General features: G+C 46.2%; 1 protein-coding gene across 1 annotated transcript in view; it reads left to right on the top strand.

The window, feature by feature from the left end:
* The window catches only part of CMTR1 (cap methyltransferase 1), a 1,053,443-nt gene that overhangs the window by 982,153 nt on the left and 56,345 nt on the right, over positions 1-14,945 (top strand). The window contains exon 22 of the mRNA XM_086925906.1: positions 608-720. Coding sequence (XP_086782032.1) covers positions 608-720 — 113 coding nt within the window. The remainder of the gene's footprint in view (positions 1-607; positions 721-14,945) is intronic.

Below are 14,945 nucleotides of genomic sequence, written 5' to 3'. Positions count from 1 at the left end.
TCACCGCCTTTGCATTGACTCCTCATATTCTGACAGTCCTACAGAGAACTTAGAAGATCACTGGTTCTGCTGCCTTCTAGTGGCTCCATCTCACCTAGCCATGTCTTGTTCTTTGGACATCCTGAAGCTTTGTTTACAGGAGCACCCAGAGTAATTACTCGCGATTCCAATTAATTGAAAGGATTCCACCATTACGTTAGTTTTGTGTAAGTGATCTTGACGTTTTATACTTGTTGATGTTTGTCGTCTGAAAGAAATGTATTCAATGTGATTTCTAGTTCTTTTCTATTCCATTCAAATTAAACAGGAAACCACATTTAAGAAGAGCACATATATTTTGCTTTTGGCCGTTACTCCAGTCTTCCTACTTTGGAAGTGGCCACACCTTCTTTAGATCCTTTAGTTGTATTATATGACTAATGATCTTTGTTAGAACTTTGAAATTAGAATCAAAGAGGGACTGTCTCTTTACGATGTTTCATATTCAAGTCGTATTGATCTTGGGGGGAGGGGGGAAGCATTTCATATTTGGGCATTGGTGAATACTGATTATTGCTTCTACAGTAAGTAAAAGCCTCATTTTCAACTTGATCTCTTCTATCCTTAGGTTAGAGATGAAACTAACTAAGAGCTCCGGAGGAATACCACGACTCTCATACACTGGTCGAGATGACCGACACTTTGTGCCGGCTGGACTCTACATAATTAAAACTGTGAATGGTAGGAGAGCCATCTGCTCATTTCCTTTTCTTTGGTTCTATTTTTGTAAATGATGTTTGTGCAAATAAATGTGTATTTATAGCCCAACCTTTGATATTGTTCTTTACCTTTTTTACTGAATTCGAAAGAAAGTCAGGATGCCATGCATTGTTGCTATGCATTTTTGAAAGCATGCAACTTGTTCGTAGTCCTTGGTTAACTTTTAGATGTAGGCAAGCAATTTGTCATGAGGAGTGAGGATCGTGGACTCGTATGTTGTGAGGATTTACGAAGGCAAGAATGCTATTAATAAAAATGGACTTCTGTGTTATAGAACACATGAGCGTGTAATAACAAAGATACTCTTCCGCTACATGGTACCTGACCCTATAAAGTTAAAGTGTCTATTTGTATGTCTGTTCTACAGCCTCAAATTGTGTGTGTGTGTGTGTGTCCTTTTACATAAACAGCCAGAATCCTTTTGGATAAGCAGTACTGGTATATTAAGTTAATATTGCTCAGGCAGTTGACTCCACCGGTGGCACAGTGTTAGATAATGCTCTATCCAGGATGTTCTGTCACACCAGGAACCCAAGTGAGCACACAATTGCAGTACATCACTTGGAGCACTGTAATGAGCATATCAGCATGCTCCACACACAGGTTTCCAGCATCAAGAATTCAAATTGCTCTGAATCATTCAAACTCTAAAACTACATAACTTAAAACTCCCCATCCACACAATGGCCTGCACCAAAAATATACATGTCTCCCCTCCCACACGGTACATCAACCACTCACCAAAACTACACATCCGCAGAGCACATTACAGAACAAAACCTACTTCAATCCTTTCCTCTCTGAAAACTCACTCCTGTACCACAGATGCACAGCATGGAACCATGCATCTTAGTGCAAATATGTAACACAGTCCCACCCTCCAGGGTCATAGGCTATTGACATAAGTTCACGTAAATTAGAAGCATCTTGCTTTTCCGTACAAAAGGTCTAGGCCCCACAGACAACATACCTCTTAAACATTGTGAGTCCACAGCCTACAACCCAGTCCTAGCAGGTTATACCCTTTTGGTGGCCTGTTGTGCTACCAAAAATCATGCTGGATGTGGTATTGCTAGATCATAATGATTATAAAGATTTAAAAACCCTCTCCTATGAAACTGCACATTCATAAGATGTTAGTAATTAATACTTTGCTTTCCAAAGTTATCTTCAGAGTGTGTTTTTCAGCGATGTGTATGTGTAAAACCTTGGTCGAGCTGCGGCATCAGTATACTTTAAAGCTTATGGTATACAAATAAATACTGACATAATAGAGATTTGCTAGAAAAAGGCAAAACTTGTTGGAAGATGTATGGAACCACGATTTGGTATCCAGGCTTGATGTCTAGCTTACTATTTTTTGACTCCTAGTTAAGAGGTTAGCAAATACTCTGTCTTTCAGTGTTACCTGTGTTGCTGGTAGTGGAAGGCGGAAGCAGTACAGTGCAGATCTCTTTAGGTACCCCCATTCCTTCCTGATCACGCCCAGAGGGGGAGGGAATTGCAGTTTTACAGGCAATAGGAGCACACGCCTTGCTAACCTTGCTCCTGGTCATTTTTCATATGCTGAGTTTGATTGCGGGAGATTGACGCACTGCACCATGGCTTGCTCTCACCTCAGAAGAAAGAATCTGTGCTACAGGCAAAACTGCAGGAACATTCTCTGTCCCTACAAGGCTGCAGACGAGCAGTGTGTATGCCTGTCAGCCTGCCGTTAGGAGTGAGTTCCAGCTTCAAATTTTACCTCATGAACCTATTGTAGATGTACATGCTGTGCACTATTCCGCTGTCTAGTAGTTGAGTCCAGAAATGTATGTCTACATTAAAGGTTTTACTGCAGGCATTCACGTAGGCCGAGCCAGAATTGATCATTATGAAGTCGACTCTAAGCACACATTGCCACAATACATGACTTCCTCTCCAGCAGTTGATTCAGAGGTCTTTTTGGAGAACTACTAAGGAAAAAAATCATAATTCATGGTGACATCTAACATTTGGAATAAATTGAAGGGGAGACTGAGGACCAAGCCAGCACAGAAAGAAAGTCTATTTGCTGTGTGCCTTGACTTGACAAGTAAAGCAGGAACTTCAGGAGAGTGATTCTTTAAAAGTCCTCAATGTCATTAAGTACTACGAGCACACTGTTTACATTTGCCTGAACTCCAACTATATATTATCAAACTACGTTTACCGGTGAACATGTTCTGTCTTCCAATAGACCATATATAGGAAAATTGCTTGTTAATTGTTTAAACTCAAGACAATAATTCATAGAGATATAGTTATTTTGTCTTATTGGGCTAAAACATGTATAGGGAATCTGAAATTGAAAAACTGAAGAGAAAGGTACGATATATGCATTAGATTAGTTTCTCGGATGATGAGGATGTTGTGGCATCTGGATTATAGAGAACATCAATCAGATGTCGAGAAAATATCCTCTTACAATTTTGTGGTACGAAAATATGTGTTTGACAACATTCTGAAACCAAAGACCTACGGTTTTTAATGGTTGCAATAAAGGGACTGTCTGAGCCAAGAGAAAAGGTGTGCAAGTCATAAGAACAAATATTAAACTCTAGTACTTCATTGACAGAAAGTCATATAAAGACAAACCCTTGATGCCAAAATAACACTAGTGGAGCTTTTCAAGAAATCCCCTACCCCTGTGCCCAAAATAAAAAGTAACAGAAGGGAAAAGAGCAGAACGGCTTAGATTCAACTTCTGCAGACAATATTGTAAGAAAGAGAAAATAAGAGGCTATTGACCTTAAAGGGGCAATATGAAACCCCAAAGACCATTGATTTTAAAAAGCCATTGAAGGTTGTTCAGAAACGGAAACCTACACTCAAAGTTGAGATTATCCCTACAGTGTAAATAAATATTTTCAAAGAAGCTTTAGCCGTACATAAGGCACCAATAGCTATTAACTCGTTCCGTGCTCAGGACGACTCCCGGCCGTCATGAGTCACGATAGTCGTGTGCTCATGACTGCCGGGAGCCGTCCGAACATTGCCGCTCTGCCCACGTGCGATTAATTCCCCACCTGTGCGGGCGAATTAATCAGTGGGCGGAGTTCGGACGGCTCCCGGCTGTCATAAGTACACGCCTGCTGTGAGCGGCGCACGCCGTCATGAGCGCCGCCCCCCCCCCTCGCTCCACTGCAAAATTAATACTGCATCGAAGAGGTTAAAGACCCAGAGAAGATATTGAGATATTAAATAGGCCTAGTTCAGACCTCTGCCTCCTGAGGAACATCAGGAGGGAAATAATTTACAGGATACGTTACATGATAAACCATATAAAGTGGAGATCACATATTAAAATATACAGGATGAGAAGATATGAAAAAAAAATTTAAATCGATCTGCCACAAGAGGAGGTTAAACTGTCTCCATCTCGACCATCTTCACTAGATTATATTCCTGCATGTGTTGAGCTAATCAAAAGAGCCTGTGGAACACAGTGCAGTAAAAGTGGAATATGAGAATCCTTGTTTCTCTCTAGCAACATTGTTCTGTGCAGCCAACAGTTTTTCAGCAAAATGGACGTGTTCACAAAACTAGCTGTTCGAGGCATATTAGCTGTAGATCGTAGACCTGTGCATAGATCGCCATCTGGTGTTGGGCTCGGATGTTAGCAATTTGTTTTTGTCTTGGAAGAAGTTCTTCGTAGTCACACGATAGGTGACTCCTCCTTAGGACCATACTGCGCATGGGCATTGACTCCACCCTCAGATTGTTTTTTCCGCCCTCGGGTTCGGATGTAAACTACTGCGCTCCGGTCGGTGTTGTACTCGATTACTCTTCGACGCGCATTGCCTCACCGCTCGACGGTATTGTTTCGATCGCGTTACCTTTCGACGCGTATCCAAAGTATTCATCAACTTCGATTCCGGGCGTTCACACGGGCCGTTGGCCCATCAACGCCATCAGGCCCTGCAGTCAATGGAAAGAAACCCAATTAAAAAAAATGCCACCTGTGTGGTGCTAAATTCCTACACACTGATAAAAAAAGACTATAAGGGATCGCTGGGCTCGACACCACCTAATGTCTCAACCAACAGCTTTGGCACCGGACGACATCTTCGTTGCATGTCCCGAGTGTGAGAAGTTGGCCTGATATATAGTGTTCACTATTCTAGTGAGCACTTTACATCAGTCCAAACAACCCTTATGGTGATTGGTTGAAAGTCAACCTTATAGACCAGCTATCCTAGTAGCGTGGATACGAGCAGTCTTCGGGCTAAACTCTAGAGGGCGTGTTAAGCCAGCTGTTATACCATCACATATACCCCTTGAACACCAAGTGAAAGGACACCACACAAGTGTTATGAAAATAAACAGTGTATTTATTTAAGTCACAACAGCCCTGTACTCTTTATGAGGACAGGGTACTAAGCACACAACAAAACTCTTATAAAAAATACTTCAAGTTGCACAATTTATACAAATGCCCGAGGGGCACGAAAACCATATACTATGGAAGTGGAATGCGAAATTACTAGCAGGTAAGTACTGTACTAATAGGCTTTGGAATCGCTAGGACTACGTTACTGAACCTTCAGATTACTAGGAGGAGGCCTAGGGGACTCGGGTGCAGAGTGTGCACTCTCACGCGGGATGCGGGACAAAGTCTATGGGAGCTAGTAAAGACAAAGTTAGTGTTCTCAGGCGAACCCGATAAGGTAGGTCGAAAACGACAGTGACTCTGGACCCTTGGATAGTGAGGCTATGCTGGGGCACCGAAATGCCGAAGTTACCTAGCCCAGGGGCTGCAGCTGCATAGGTCTCAAAAGACGTCGGGAATCCTCGTTGACGAACCAGGAGCCTGAAGAAAGAAGTTGCTGGCAGGCGACAAGGGAAGATAGTTCGAAGTGATCCAAGCCTGGATCGAAGATGGATGACACCTGAAAGCAGAGGGGACCAAGTTCGTGACTACTAGCCAGTAGTCAGGTGGCACCAGGAGGGCACCGGATGGTAGTCACCTCGTCTAGGTGAGTGGGCGACGCTGGGCTCTGCAGTCTCACGGACCAGGAGGCGTTGTCGGCGACCAGGATGGAGGTGCGAGCTGTCCCACGATGGATGATGCTGTCGACGTCGCCGGACCCAGGATTGGGGCAACAAGTCTTGGCAAATTCAAGTCCACGCGGTGGACCTAAAATGGCGTCTGGTGTGGACCAGGAGGTTCCGGGGTGCTCCTCTTTTGGAAGGGAGCAAGGGCCAGTCTGGAGCAACCAGACCAGCAGCAGTGATGTCCTCGGGCGTCGTTAAAGAAGGCCACAAGCCAGCGGGCTAGTAGCCAAACAACGCGGTGAGCAGCAAAAAGCAGAAGGGCCCCACGCAGATCGTGGAGATGCTGGGAGGCTGGACTTCGGTGCTGGAGCTGCTCAGGGTCAGGCTTCTCGGACCCCAAAGCACTCACCAGAGGATCCCTCGGCGGTCGTGCTGGATAGAAGTCGTGCAGTTCTGATGATGGCCGGTCCCTCGAGGTCTCGTCGCACCTACGGTTCTCAGCTTAGCTGTAGAGGTCAGAGGTGCCAGGGAAGCCGGGTCTCGTCGTGCTGGTCGGTCGGATTCCTGAGGAAGGACGTGCAGCAAACCGCAGAGTTCTTAGATGGTGCCTGCGGATGCAGGGTGACTACTCCTTAGCCACAAGGGAGAAATCTTGAGAAGAAGTCGAGAGTTCCTTTCGTAGAAAGTAGTTTCTTGATTCAAAGATGATCTAATTTGGAAGGGTCCCCGCTCCTGCCTTTATCCTAAAGAAAGGGGTGGGTACGCGACTAGGTCCTGCCCTAGGGGTGGGACCAGGAAGGGGGGTGGTTACACCCCTCTCCCATGCCGGACTTTCCCCAGGCCAGGGGCTGGTGTGCCCCTGGAACTGGTTCTAGCCGGCAGATGCGTAGTGAGCACCGGGGTGCCACTTGCAGTCACCTTCCTGTAAAGCCCTGCCTACCCAGGATACACAAAACCCTGTCTGGGATGGAGCTAGCACCGCCCCTGACAGGAAACCCTTTGTCCAAGCTCTCCTCGCTGGAAGGACTCCCAGCAGCAGGAGGTCCGACTCGTGTCTGTGGTGGCAGCATCCATTTTGTGGAGCTGAGGCTTCAGTTAACTTTAACCGGGGTTCACAGTTACATACATGTCGAGTCCCTCTAGAAGGGTGGAATGCTAACCCCCTCGCCAGAATTGGCGAGGGGTTAGTATTCCAATTCGTATGACACCTTACTCGACATGTTTTGATAAAGCAATACCAAAGATAGCATTTAACCGCGAGGATTATAATGCACTTAAGAGTATATGGTATGCGTTATCATGGAACAGCTATTAGGACTTGGTTCCGCAAGCTGCAAATGGGCTCAGCTCATGCCAGAGCACCATTTCACACGATTCCAAGCACTCTGCCTTCAGGATTGTCAAGGCCTGCCATAGGAGTGACTGATAGGAATCTGTGTGTCCATTTTTAGGGTTAGATATAGGTATACTATATCTAAAGCAAAGGGTGATTACACCACCTTGCCCCAGCTGTCGTGCAGCCAGTTGTGTCAGATTTAGATGGCCATCCAGGGGTGGCATAATACATGCTTCAGCCCCTGGTAGGCCCTGGGTACACCTATGCCCTGAGTTACAGGGTCTGATAAGGTGGCCCAGTACCCATTGGGGAATGCACCTAAGGTACACATGTCAATTTAGTGAGAGAACAGCTAGGCTGTGGGTCTGATTGGCAGGCCCACAGCCAGAGAAAGTCGTAAACCAGTGAAACAAAAGCAAAAAATCTGGGTGATCATAGGATTGCAGACCCTACTCTCCTACACCGAGGCTCCACAACAACCGCAACCGGAAGATGAGGACATCAGCGTCTCCGAAGAAGACGACTCAGAGGCCGACGATCAAACCATTACTCCAGGGCAACGGACTGTGAGTACTGACCTCGACGCTCCTGCCCCAACTAAAACTCAACATAAGGCTCCGGTAACACCTTCACCTTCGGGTTCAGGTTCCGATGCCCCGCACTCAGGCTCGGCTCCGAAGCCAAAAGTAAAGCCTTCCGTGGACTCGGAACCGCGTACCGTTAAACATTCCCCGTACCTGAAACAGGTCCAAGATAGATACAGTACCACACCCGACACGTCGGCACCAAAGATTACTTCGACGCCGAGCCTTTCAGCACCGAAACATGCTGAGAACAAGCCCTTGGACCCGAAAAAATCCCATAAAACTTCAGAACCAAAGAAAATTTCGGACTCAAACTCCAACGAAGCATAAGGAGACCAAGACCCCTCCTAAAGCTACAGAGACTAAGTCAAAGCACCACTAGGAAATAAAATCCTCGATGCCGAAAAAAGATAAGGGCTCCGAAGAACTGTTTCACCCAGATCCACCGGGTCCAAAACAAAAAACTCTCCACATTGACCCTGTTACAGGTCAGGTGAGAGGATTGCCACGTAGAAAAAGAACATTGGACACTTCAGAAGCACCTGAGCTGCCTTTAAAAAGAAAGGACATGGCAGCTTCACCTCTTAGGCCCTCCTCTCCCCCTCCACCACTTCCGATGGTGCCACTTTCTCCAGCACATTCTCCACTACCTCCTGCTTCACAACCACTACAGGATGGAGATGTCTTAGGGGATGGAGATGGGGAGGAAGACCCACAAGGGGATGACGACCATGATGACACCCACAGTATTCCACCACCTCACCTCTGGGTTTACTATGATTAGGCTCCAGATATACCTGAGCCAGACTCATACCCATCTAAGCCATCCCCTCCAGACAACAACATAGGTTCTGCCCAACTCAGACAGAGCAGCCAAATACCATGGGGTAGAATTACACGCACCCCCTCCTGACGAAGATTTTCTGCTAGAGACTTTTACAAAGACACAAAGAGCAACAAGTACTTTACCCATGCTCAAGGGCATGATTAAACATGCCCCTGATATATTCAAAGACCCTGTCAGGGCTAGGGTTCTCAACCCCAGGGTTGATAAAAAAAATATAAAGCAGCTCCAAACGATCCAGTTTATATCAAGGGCCAGCTCCCTTTAGACTCTATAGTGGTTTCAAATGCCCGTAAACGGGTGAATTCCCAGACAACAGGTGATGCCCCTCTGCCAGATAAAGAATCTAAATCACTGGACGCATCTGGTAAACGAGTTGCGTCACAGGCAGAAAATTACTGGTGTATTGCTAACGCCCAAGCTTTACTAGCCAGGTATGATAGGGCACATTACAATGAACTGGAAACATTAATGCAACATCTTCCGGAGCAATATAAGGCGAAAGCTAACGGCCTCATACAAGAAAGAAAGCTCATTACTAACACCTCAATTGAATGTGCTCTTGATGCAGCAGATACAGCATCCCGTGCCTTTTTACTGCGCAGGCACGCATGGCTGCGCATATCTGGTTTTAAACAGGAAGTGCAATCTCAAATTCAGCCTTTTGATCAAGAGCACCTATGCAAGCCTGCTGTAGACACATCTTTGGAAAAGATGAAAAAAGACACTGAGACAGCAAAGTCTATGGGGGCCCTACAGTCATCAACAGCTAGAGGCTCCTTTCGTTGCTCCTTTTATAGGGGCACCTCCAAAACCATTGACCCAGACAACTCTTCATCTTACAAAAGCCCCACTCAATCTTTCTTTAGCAGAGGGTACTTTAGAGGGGGGTACAGAGGCAATAACTCCAAGGGAAGAGGCCACGATAATACCCGCTCCTCCCCTACCACAAAACAGTGACTTCCCACCGCTTCCCCCCGAACACTCCACTCCAGTCGGGGGAAGACTATCACGTTTCCTACCTGTATGGAATTCCATCACCACAGACAAGTGGGAGAGACAAATTATCCAGTATGGTAACTGCCTGGAACTCACCTCCACTCCTCCACACATGCCACCCAGACAGCGTCCCATGTCGACAGAACATCTCACGCTTCTAAAACAAGAGATTCTCTCTCTCTCTCTCTTGGAAAAGCACGCAATAGAACCAGTTCCCATACACCATCAAGGTACACGGGTGTACTCCCTTTACTTTCTCACCATAAAAGGACGGTTCTCCCAGGCCAATATTAGACCTCAGACCATTAAACCTGTACATACAATCAGACCACTTTCACATGGTCACTCTCCAACAGGTCCTCCCATTACTCCAGCAAGGCGATTTCCTTGCCACCTTAGATCTCAAGGACGCCTACTTCCACATTCCTATTCCACCTGCTCACAAGAAATATCTACGGTTTGTAGTATATGGTCAGCACAACCAATTCAAAGTGCTCCCCTTCGGTAACTACAGCACCCAGGGTCTTCACAAAATGTCTCGCAGTAGTAGCAGCTCACTTGTGAAGACAACACATTCATGTCTTTCCTTACTTCGATGTCTGTCTTATAAGAGACAAGTCATGCAGAGAATGTGTGCACCAAACACACAAAACAATCCAGCTGTTGCACAACTTAGGATTCACAATAAACCTCACCAAGTCAAATCTTCAACCGACCCACACCCAACAGTATCTGGGTGCCCTTGCATACCCCAACCCAGTCAGGATAGAAACCATGTAAAGAGAGGTCGGTGGTATAGGTGATAGGTTGTAGGCGCTACCGGGTATATTCACTAAGAATTATTCATATGTCATCAAATATCGATGACAGTGCTCTAGGGTTAGGGAGAACCACCTGCCTTCCTAGATCTCTGTGGTAAACCAACAGACCAAAGCAAAATTGTACCCAAAAACACGTAATTCAAAGAAACATTCTTTTCAGAGTTTAGTAAAGCACAAAAAGTAGAACAAATCAGTAAACTTTTTTCTTTCTTTTTCTCTTTTCTGTTTATTCAATCTTCCTGATGTCAGTTGTTCAGGTTTTCCAAGCCAAGCCAACACGTGTTTCGTCGCCTCTTGTAATTATGTACATGCGACTTGTTCACAGCTAGGTAAAACATATGTACATTGTGTAAGATTCTGTATTTACAAATTATGTAAAGCACAAATGAGGGAGAAAGCATGTGCTCACAAAGCAAAACGTCCAAGTGAATATCCTGTGTGCCTCATTTTATACTTAAAATCACATGCCGAAAGGTATTTAGTTTTGCATGACACTCTTTGCATGCAATTCAGTCGCAGTGCTACTACACATTACAGAGCATGGTTCGTAGTTCTCAATTATCCCAGAAGGTGCGTGAAGATTATGGTTATTTATGTGCAGGCAATTATCCACATGTGTATTCCTACACTCCCTATTCAAACACACAATTCAACTACGTCACCCAGTGACACGTCTATGAGAAGAAACACCTTAATCTCCAGAAAAACGTCACCAATTACAGTGACTAATGTTTATAGAGTAGTTATACACCGTTATTAACTGACCTGCATGTATTCTCAGTAATATCTTCTGTGAATACCAAAAGGAAAATTTGTACACCAACAGGTAACCTGCGTTTAAAAACCACAACCATATAAGTTGAAAAGACTAGCCTTCAAACAATAAAAATGAGGCGATAATTCCAGGCCACATGTTCCCGTGGCGTGAGGAGAAATCATCAAGATCCTATCTCCAAATATTTTCAGGTCCCCTCCGTAATCGGTGTCCCAAGTTTAGGTATAAAAGGTAAAATAAACAGAAAGCGAAACCGATCTTTAATACCGGCCACCTTTCCCATCACGAAGTCCGTATTACAAAAGGCCCCCTTAAAAAAAGTCGGCACTACATGCGTGCTGTACCAGAGGTTGCATAATCACCTACCTCTCTTAGGTCTCACGGGTGCTTCCTCGCGTCTTCATCCCTCACGCCGGTCACTCGTGTGCGAGTACCGGCTTGTTGGCGGGGACAAAGGATATGCTACACTTCCTGGTCACCTGATCCCGCTATGACGCGTGATCACATATGCTCGTCAACGTGGGCGCCATCTTAGAATGTTACTTGCGGCCGTGAATATAATGTGAGGATATCCCTTCCTCGGTGTGTAAACGTTAAAAGGCAGCCTTTTTTTCGTATATGACCAAACCTTGCCAAAATTCTATATTACCCGTCCTGGGTCCAGCTATTCGTACCCTCGCCATTCCGTGTCCTATTCACCTATCATTATAAGCGCCATCTTAGAATGGTGATCGCGGCCACATATATTTCCGAAAATGTATTTATTTCTCTTGTAATTCCCTTTTTATTTCGTATCATACTTCTAAAAGTCAGTATTAATTTTTTCTATAAATGAACGAACCTATCCAATATTTGTGATGAATATCTTTGATCAAGCTCTATATGCCTCTGTAGATGCCTATTATAATTTAAACTAATTTGATACGTGAGACTAAGTAGAGGCCCCATTAGAACGTACTGATCACAGAGTTGCCCCTAAATCCTAAAGGTAGGAAATAGCCGTGCTCTATGTGCATAAGGGAAGTGAAGGGAAAGTGAGGCGTAGCCCCCACCCACCTCCTTCTCTATCCACAAAAGGCTCCACAGGTCCAGCGGGGTGAGGGTCCCTGCTCCAGCGGATCCCGTCTGGGCTGAACTCTGACCACCGGGCCCTGGGGAGGCAGCCCCAGACCACAGAGCAACGTGAGGAGGAAAAGAGCTCTGTACCCACCTGAGAGCCAAGCCAAAGGCAGGCCTATTACAACACCGAGGGTGCTCAAACGGCACAGCAATACTGTTGAAGAGCCTGACTGCAGAGGTGCGCTGCTCAATAGGGCCTCATTGCGTGTGGGTACTGATGCGCACAGCGGTGCATGCAGAACTGCTGCGCTGCGACACTGAGCAAGTGGTAACTCTACCCAGGCCAGAGGCCTGGTCTAAGGCTCTGAAATTGGCGAAAAGGCCCCTGTGACTAACCCCTACAAGGCGTGAGAGCCACTTGCATCATCACGGATGTGCCGAGGCAGTTCCCCTGAAGCACGCAGCTGGGTCAAATCTCTGTACACACAGGAGTGCCGATAGAGGGGAGAATCCCTGGACTCGACTGGTAGCATCCTACAGCATCAGTAGCGGGCAAGCCAGCTGAAGGTCTGCACCATGTCCTCTGTACCCTTCAAGAAGGACAGATCTCTTTAGGACATGCTTGTTAAACCAGTGACATCGGGGATGACCTTTAAACCCCCCTCCCACGACACAGATAACCAGGGTCAGAAGAGGTTGATGGGCCTGCACAAAAGCCTTTGTCGTCGCTTTTTACGTCTCTCCGAGAAGTTCTACAAACTATGCAAACGCCGCTCTCCGCGGACTTAAAAGAGGTACGCCAAGACTTGGAGGAAGTGGATGACGAGTGGCAGCCCTCGAAGACCGCAAAACGCAAGGGACGAAGAGCACGAGATGATGCAGCAGGAGATCCTCTTGTTAAAAGAGAAGCAAGTGGAGTTACAAGCTCACAAGGAAGACTTAGAGAACCGATCACACTGGAGTTCTGGCACACGCAGAAGGAACCGATGTGCAAGGCTACTTAGGGGCCCTGTTTCGCCACCTATTGGGATACACTAACTAACCAGAAATCCAACTGGACCGGGTGTGTAGGGTCGGGCCGCCCGCTCCTGCAACGCACCTCCTGCAGACATATTGACTTGTTTCCATGACTTTCAAATCAAAGAAGCAATTGACTGCCAAGCTCAAGAGTCACATCCGATCCAATTTCAGTGCCTTTCCCCGATGTTTCAAGATTGGTCAGTGATCATCCTTCCTAAACATAGAGAATTCTGCCCTGTCACGCCACTCCTCAGGGAGAATGGGACTGCATATTCGTAGGGTTACCCCTTCCGCCTCATCTTTCGGCACGAGGCAAGCTATGGCATCTGAGATCTTTAAAAGAAGCTCTGGTAGTGGTGGGCCTGAAGGACGATGCAGACACTGAAGTAGGACCAGAGACAACGGACGATCATCGAAGAAAGCAGCACCGCTGGCGGTGATCAAGGAAAGCCTCTGAGAGTCTCAAACCAGATATGGCCACCATGGTTAAAGAAAAGACAAGCAGTACTTACTACACTGTCTGGTTCCCTGGTATTCAGGGGACTCCTTGAATTCCCCACATTCACCAGGCAGGATGTCTGCTGAGAGGCGAGGCTGGAGAGATATAACTGCCATGCTATTGTCTTCCAGCGGCCCATGATGAGAAGGGGTGCCGAGTTGGCGGATTCTTAGATTTTCTCTCTGTGTCTTTACGGGCCATTGTCCTGTTAGAATATGATCATTGTGAAGGACTGATGTCGCACTATGTTCTAATGTTTGTTTCAGATGTTTCTTGGTTTTTTGGGGGGTACTACATGGTCTTGTTTACTCCTCCACACCAGTCCCTCCTGATTCAACACATAAGTAGCAGCAGATATTATCTAATAGTGCAAAAAACAACAACAGTCATCAATAAAAGGCAAATAAATTACCAATAATACATGAATAATAAAAATCAGTCCTATAGAGGGGTTAGCAGCAGGGGTGGACATTTTAGCAGCAATACAGATACATTCCATATAGAAGAATGGTAAAGTGCATTGGAATTAAAACAGCATGCTTCTTCTCTTTGCTAACATACATTTCAAAAAGCTCCCAACAGCGAAGCAAACATCATGGTCATTGAGTTGCTGCAGAAAATACAAAGCCGCTTTGCACTTGGAAAATTTGTGTCTGCACAAAAGAGGAAGTTCGAGGCATGTGGGCTGCTGAATTCATATCTGTGCATAGATCGCCGCCTAGTGTTGGGTCCGGATGCTTGCACATTGTTGTCCTGGAAGAGTCTTCGAAGTATCACGAGATAGGTGGCTCCTCCCCTGGACTACAGTGCGCATGGGCATCGACTCCATCCCCAGATGTTTTTTTCCGGATGTCTTTGGTTCCCTCTTGTCGGAATCAATAAACTAATAGTAAACTTTCCTCGAGACCAAAAGGTCTTTAGTCTTGCGTCGGTATTGTCTTGCGTTCGGCTTCACAACTTCCTCTGCTCCGAGCCGAGCTCTCTGCTTCCGCGTGCTTTCGGCGCGGAAGGCCTTGTCGACGCTCCAGATTTATCGACCATCCATCAAGGACCGTAGTCCATTCAAGAGATGTCCGGTGTGTTACTCGAAGTACCCACACATCGACGTCCACCCGGTGTGCAATAAGTGCCTGTCGCCGGACCACGATGAGGCCAAGTGTATGGCCTGTTCGAGATTCCGGTCCAAGAAGACACTCAAGCTCCGTCGAGCTGCGCGCCTGGAGGCCCAGCAAT

This window comes from Lissotriton vulgaris, chromosome 6 (genome assembly GCF_964263255.1).
Source record: "Lissotriton vulgaris chromosome 6, aLisVul1.2, whole genome shotgun sequence".
Classification (NCBI taxonomy): domain Eukaryota; kingdom Metazoa; phylum Chordata; class Amphibia; order Caudata; family Salamandridae; genus Lissotriton; species Lissotriton vulgaris.
The sequence above is the reverse complement of the archived record's forward strand: the minus strand, read 5'-3'. Positions and strand labels throughout refer to the sequence as shown.